General features: G+C 49.8%; 1 protein-coding gene across 4 annotated transcripts in view; it reads left to right on the top strand.

The window, feature by feature from the left end:
- Positions 1-7,165, top strand: part of RGS20 (regulator of G protein signaling 20) — a 79,207-nt gene that overhangs the window by 28,181 nt on the left and 43,861 nt on the right. The window contains exon 1 of one of the 4 annotated variants that reach the window (XM_057532480.1): positions 325-485. The exons of 1 other annotated variant lie outside the window; for it this stretch is intronic. In XM_057532480.1, coding sequence (XP_057388463.1) covers positions 417-485 — 69 coding nt within the window. In that variant the 5' untranslated portion in view covers positions 325-416. Of the gene's footprint in view, positions 1-324; positions 486-560; positions 781-7,165 lie in introns of those variants that run through there. 2 more of the 4 variants (XM_057532481.1, XM_007168607.2) reach the window with 2 other exon arrangements.

Raw genomic sequence — 7,165 nt, 5'->3', positions numbered from 1 at the left:
GCTCCATTCACAAGATCCCAGCGCGCTCTCCCGCACGCCGGGGACCCACTCGGCCCCCGCGCGCCCAAGCATAGGGAGAGCCGAGGGGGCTCTGCGGCGCCCACACTCTCGGTACTTCCTAACTCGGGGCTGAAGAAGGGAACCACGGTCCCGGCATGGATGGGGACCCCCGCCCCCCGCCCCAAGCCTCGCCGCAGAGGAGCGCGCCGCCGCGGGAGGGAAGCGAGCCCTGGGTGGCCCGGCCGGGGAGGGGGGAGGGAGGGGCGGGGAGAGGCAGAGGCGAGGGAGGCGGGGGGGAGAAGAAGGCGACAGGAAAGACGGAGAGCCAGAGGAAGAGGAAAGCCGGGGAGAGCGATCGCGGGCGTAGCGAGGGCAGCACCTAGAATTACCATAAAAATAAGGCACTCGCGGGACGCATGCGCACGGCGGACGGAGGCGCGCGGGCCGCAGCTCCCCCTCGGGCTCGCGGGGCTGACCGTGGAAGCGTGAGTAGCCACTTCCTCAACGCCCCCTTCTCCCTCCCGGACTCGCCCTGTGGCCTCGGGCCGGGAGGTGGCCGGGGCCGGGCGGGGCGCGCACGCTGGGCTGGACCACGGTGGCGGGAGCGGGTCAGCGTGCAGGGCGTGCGGGGCTTGGGGTGTGACCGTGTCTCGAGGGGCTCCGCCGGGGCGTCCGCACGGTTCGACCTCTGTGGCCGGGCGCCAGCGAGTGGGTGGGCTACTGACACCCGAAGCAGACCTGGGAAACCCCGGGCGCCGGAAGCGGGCGGTCTGAGCGCAGGTGGGAATCGCCGTGGAGACGCGCCACTACGGCGGGGACCCGAGGAGCCGGGCGGGAAGCGGGCGCCCGCCGCGGACCCCGGGGGCCTGACTCGGTGTCGCCACTGAAGCTCGGAAAACCGAATGGACAGAACCGTCCCCACGCTCTGCCCGAGCCGAGGGGGGCGGGGGGGGGGGGAGGCGGGCGCCGCGAGTATTTTTCTTGCAGGAACCCGGCGATTGAGTCTTCCGCGCTCTCGGGGCTGCGCTCGGAAGTTGGAACGAGTGTGGCGCCCGGGCTGCGGGGACCTCCGGGACATCGGCGCGCGGCAGGACTGGGCTTCGGGGGGTCGGCGGGCGCGGCGACTCCCCTCCCCCGGGGGTGGGCGGAGTGGGCGGGGGAGGGGTCGCGGAGGCGGCGGGCTTCCGGCCGGCTTGGCTGGTGCGCCCGGGGCCCTCCCGCGGCGGGGGGAGTGGGCGGGAAGGGATGGGCGGCGGGGGAGGGGTCTGGGGAGGGGCAGCGCGCGGGGACCCGAGCGGCTTGCGAGCCCCCGGGAGTCGCCAGCGCCCGAGGAGAGCCCGGGCGGGCGGCCGCGGCGCGGAGCGAGCCCGGCGGCGGCGAAGGACGCGGGCGCGGGGCGGAGGACGCGGCCCCGCCAGCAGCTCAGCCCCCCGCGCCCCCCGAGGCGGGCCGGGTGGAGGAGTGAGCGCCGAGGCCGAGTTTCTGGCCGGGAGGGGGCGGGCGCTCCGAGGGAACTCGCTCCCACATCCCTTCCTCGGGAGAATCCGGCCGAGGCCGAGCGCTCTTTGTCCGCCCCCGCCCAGCCGATCGGCCGGAGGGCGCGGGTTGCGGCGACCGCAGCCGGTGCCCGCAGCGCGGGCGGAGCGCCCCTCGTCCACGGGCGGCCAGCAGCAGTCCCTCGCCCGCGGGAGCTCGCGGTGGCCCCGGAGGCGGGGAGCGTCTGCACCGTCTCGTTACCGTCCTGGGTCAGCCCCCCTTCCTCTGGAGCGCAGGTCGCAGGGCCCCTGCGTGGCTTGGCTTCTTTCACTTCTGGTGGTTCCAGATTGTGGAACTGACCAAACAGGGGTCCGAGTTCACGAAATAGTGTGAATTCCTCCCCAGACTTGGCAAAGGAGTTGTGTCATGGAAAGATTCTATCTGTAAACTCTCAGTTTTTTGCTCACAACCTGATTTTTACTGGGCTTCGTCCGGTTTATCTCCTGTTCCTTAAGTGGCGTCTTTTGTATCAGTATCAGTATCGCACATGAGGGGCAATATTGCCTAATGGGTAAGAGCCCTGGACTCAGTAACTGTCTAGATTCAAATCTCAGCCTAGCGGTGTGACCTCGGGCAAGTTGCTTAACCTCTCGGTGCCGTAGTTTTATCATGTGTAAAATGGGGATAAGAAAAATACCTGCCTCACAGGTTGGCTGCCAGCATTCAGTAAATTAATACAGCAGAGCTCTGACACATACCAAACAAAAGTTACTATTGTTATTGTATTGGTGCTAAATTGGCTAAGTAGACTTCAAAATTAAAAGATCAGGAACAAAATGCACATTTTGTTTGTTATAAAGAGTATACGTGATGAAATAGAAGATGTCCGTCAAAATTAGAAAAATAGAAAATGTTTTCTATGTCAGTATCTAAATTTAAAAACAATACATTTCTACATCATCTGGGCCCTTTTATTTCAAATAATTATGAAGTATATACAATGATTCAAATAGCATTTTAAGAAAATTGTCTCTAACCTTCAAAATATTTCACTTTGTAAAACAGATATGCATTAAAACTACGTATTAGGTCATGGTATATACAGAAAATCCGATGTCTGCATTAAAATATTGCCCTGAGTCAGTTTTACTTAAGAGAGTGTGGAAACTTAGGAGCTAGACATGCTAACTTCTCTAAGATCATTGTAAACATTTTAGCCAAAATGCCCTTGGTATCAAAAATATAGAATGATAAAAGTCAGATTACTTATGTACCTCCTTCACTTTACAGGTGAGGAAACATTCAGAGAGGTTAAAGGTCAGATATCTGCAGCTAAATAGAGGCCTAAATGGGATTAGAATTAGGTCTTCTGACTCTGCCCAGGCCTCTTACACACCACACAGGTGATTTCCTGTTAACTGCAGATTTATGAACCTTTAACAGATAGGAAACCAGAAGGTATGATATAAGGAAAAAATACACAAGCATGTGATATCAGCGCCATAAGAAAGGCCGGGCTGTAACGTGGCTACTGCTGGCCGACCACTTTATCGTGGTCCCTCACATCAGAAGATATGACCACATGACTTGTTGGAGGTATGGGAAGGTCCCAGATCAAGCAAGAGGTAGAGCCAGCGTTAGAATTTAAGGTCCCACATTTGGCTGCATAGTCTGTTAATCCCTTGCAGCGGTTTTACATTAGAAATCAGTTTTGAGCTTTTCTTAAATGTTTAAAGCTTGAAGGTTCCTGTAAGAGAGCTTTTTAGGAAAGTCTTTCAAGATTACATACCAGGAGATTTTATTATTCCAGATTTTGTAGACAAGCAAGCATGAAAAAGGAAAAAAAGCTTTCTTATTTTAATGCAATTGCCAGGTGACTGGTTTCGTTCCAGACACTTGAACAGCACTTCCGAAAGTTCTGCTGGTTTTTCATTTCTGCATGTGGCTGTCTAATGACATTCACCTTTCACAAACAGACGCGGCTGGTGGCTTAAAGGTCCAGACCTCACATAAGCGGTTTAGAAATTACATGGCAGAGCCTTTCACGTGCGTGTCTGGCCTTGCAAAGTTATTTACAGGAATGCTGTGTCTGCCAGGGAAGGCACTTATAGGAACTGTGCCTGCGTCCTTGAAGAAGGAAGCCATGGTCCTCTCCAGTCGTGAGCGCGATGTCTTACCCTTGATTCTGCCTCTCTGGACACATGTTCTTAGACAGAAATCCAGGGCATTAAGCAGGGAGTGACTTTCTAGCAGGCTCCCAAGCCAGTCCAGCAGAACTGAGTTTTGAAATCACACGTATCAAATCAGGTCCCATTACGATTCTAACGTGAATCACTGTTCAACTGGCAACATTGCCGATTGGTGTTCTGTACAGCAAACAGGTGACTCACAGTGTGAGCTTCTATTCAAATACCTGTAGTGTCAGCAGCAACGAACAGGGTTCACGCCAAGTCAGAGCCTAGCATTTAGTACAGTACAAGTGAGTCACTGACTACCCAGCACTTCTGAGATGATCCCTGAATGTTACCTTGAGCAGCCAGTTCGAGAGTTTAGATAGCGCTGCACGGGGATGAGTCAGTTCCCAGTACCATTGAATGGGCTTCTGCAGCAGCTCTTCACGGCCAAGCCTGATATGACTGAGTGCCCAAGGTGATATTCCATGATTATGAATTCACAGACTCCTGCTGATTAGATTCCAGCTATTTGCATGAGGAGTCATCTGTGAAGAATCAGTAATATGCTCTGTTGCCCAGCAGTGATATTTCACTCGAGTTATTTCAGTGATTATTACAGCCAGTTGACCTTGATGGTTTGGGAATGCTCGATTTCTAGTTATTAATTAATTTTACTTTACATTGTAAAATCCTTCTCAAGTACGTATCGGTGTTTGGATTTTAGACGACAGCATCTCACGCAAAGTCACCCAGCAGTTGGACTTCCTGAGGTCCTGGGTTGACCACGTGCACCTTAGCCCAACGGTGAAGTGGAGGGAAACATCTTTTTCTCTGGTTTGTCTCTGTTTGTGCCACTATCACCTCTGATGTTAACTGGACGGTATTTGCTCCAGAGCTAGAACACGAGTTTGTGGTGCCCGTCGTTCTAAGGCTGCAACACTCCCAGCACTTCCAGCCCTTCTGGGGCTGTTTGGCTAGATCCACACAGGCTTGTATAGCTGTTCCGTTTATGCAAGACACTGGAAAGAATTGTGCAACCCATGCCCTACCCAACCCTTCTAAGTGACTTTTATGTCTCAGGGTGTGGTGATAATAAGATTTAAGGGACGAGTAGATTCCTTAATTTATGTAAAAGTCTTGATAATTAATGGCAAGAAGTTATTATCCTTGGAATCAAGGTTATGAGACTATTGTTTTTAAAAGTACATGTATGTTTTTCTCTATTTGTATTGTAGTGGATGCAAGAGAAACCCAGATGTATGGACTTTACCATATACCCTTATTGTGTTTCTACAAATATCCATTTGTGATAACCCAGATTCTAATTTGTGCATCTCCTGCTATATAGAAAGGTGTAGATACTTTTTTCCATTTAATAGGGACTGCACACAAAGAGTCTAGTTCTTCCAGGCTTAATGCAATTCCTGGCAAGTTCAGGTGGTTAGGACTCTTTAATAAATTAGACTATTTATAAAATGGAAACGAAGTTTCATGTACGTTTTCTAAATCTCAGTGAGGAACTATAGCTATTTTTGTGAGAGTCCTGATTTTTTTAACTTCGTTTGTTATAAAGTATAGTAAAGTGTACACGTTCTCAGTTACCCTCGTGTTACCATTATCTGCATCAGGATTTCTCAGCCTCAGCACTGTGGACATTTTGGGTTGACTACCTCCCAGTGGGAGGCTGAACTGTGCGTTGCAGGATGTTTAACAGCACCCCTGTCCTCTACCTCTGGATGCCAGTAGCATACCATCCCTGGAAATGACAACCAAAAATGTCTCTAGGCATTGCCAAAAGTGCCCTGGGGGCTCACCACTGCTCTAGATCAAGATACCGGATATTCTCAGCCTGTATCCATAAGATCCCCTCTTGCTTCCTCCCAGCCAATACTCACAGGTATCCACTGTTGTAAGTTCCCAAACCACATATTAGTTGTGCCTGGTGTTGAACCTCTTCTAGAATTAGACAGTACATGTTCTTTGCAGCTGGTTCTTTAGCTCAGCATTATGTTTTTGAGATTCATTTACTGTTGCATATATTGTTATTTTTCAACGCAGTGTTCCTTTGTGTGAATACACCCCAGTTCACGTATCCATTCCACTCTTTTTTTTTTTTTTTTTTTAGTTTATTTGTTTTTGGCTATGTTAGGTCTTCATTGCTGTGCGCGGGCTTTCTCTAGTTGCGGAGAGCGGGGGCTGCTCTTCGTTGCAGTGTGCAGGCTTCTCTCGTTGCAAAGCACGGGCTCTAGGCACGCGGGCTTCAGTATTTGTGGCACACGGGCTTGGTAGTTGTGGCTCACGGGCTCTAGAGCACAGGCTCAGTAGTTGTGGCTCGCAGGCTTAGTCGCTCCGCGGCATGTGGGATCTTCCCGGACCAGGTCTCGAACCCGTGTCCACTGCCTTGGCAGGCAGATCCTTAACCACTACGCCACCAGGGAAGTCCCTCCATTCCACTCCTAAAGGACATCTGAGTTGTTTCCACCGTGAATAATGCTAATGTGAACATTCTTATTCATGTCTTGATAAACATTAAGCCCTGATTTCCATTGGATGCTCAGGAATGAAATTGCTGGGTAATAGATCCAGTATATGTGTAGCTTTATTAGATACTGGCGGTTTTTACACGCCAAACCAACTTACACCCCTACCAGCAACATATATTGCTTCACATCCTCACCAGCATTTAGTATTGTCCACTGATTTAATGGTAGTCATTCTGGTGTCCATAGAGGTTTAGCATCGTGGTTTTAATTTGTATTTCCCTGATTACTAATGATGCTGAGCATCTTTTTTCAGCCGTTTGTATATCTTCTTTTGTAAACTGCCTCTACAAGTTTTTGACCTATTTTTCTGTTGTATGGCCTGTGTTTTTCTTATTGATTTGTAAGAGTTTTTAATATATGCTGGATATAAGTTATTGTCAAAAATGTGTGTATGTGTGTTGCAAATTCCAATGTGTGTCTTGCCTTTACACTCTCATTCCATTACCTTTCGACTTCTGTAGTTTCTGCTGAAAAGTCATGCTTCTATGAAGGTGACATATCTTCTTTCTCTGGCTCATTTAAAATTTTTCTCTTTGTTTTTGGCTTGCCACTGTTTGAACACAATGTGCCTAGGTGTGGTTTTATATTTGTCCTGCTTTGGATTCATTGGGCTCCTTGTATCTGTGAACTGATCTCTTTCATCAGCTTTGGAAATTTTTCACTCAATATCTCTTCAGATATTTCTTCTTAGCAGTTTTCTCCCTTTCTGTCCTGCTTCAGAGACTCGAATCATACATATGTCTTTTATTCAATCCTAGGTTTTGTCCATTCTTTGTCTCTCCTTCTACTTGAATACTTTCTTTTAACGTGTGTTTTAGTTCACGTGACCTGTCTTCTGCTGTGCCCAGTCTTCTGTTAAACCATCTAGTGATCATTAATTTCAAAAACTGTTTTATTCTAAATGTAGTATGTCTGTTTGATGCTTGTTAATACATTTCAATTTTCTGATGAAATTCTCCATGTTTTCATCAG

This window comes from Balaenoptera acutorostrata, chromosome 17, assembly GCF_949987535.1.
Source record: "Balaenoptera acutorostrata chromosome 17, mBalAcu1.1, whole genome shotgun sequence".
In the NCBI taxonomy this organism is placed as follows: domain Eukaryota; kingdom Metazoa; phylum Chordata; class Mammalia; order Artiodactyla; family Balaenopteridae; genus Balaenoptera; species Balaenoptera acutorostrata.
The sequence above is the reverse complement of the archived record's forward strand: the minus strand, read 5'-3'. Positions and strand labels throughout refer to the sequence as shown.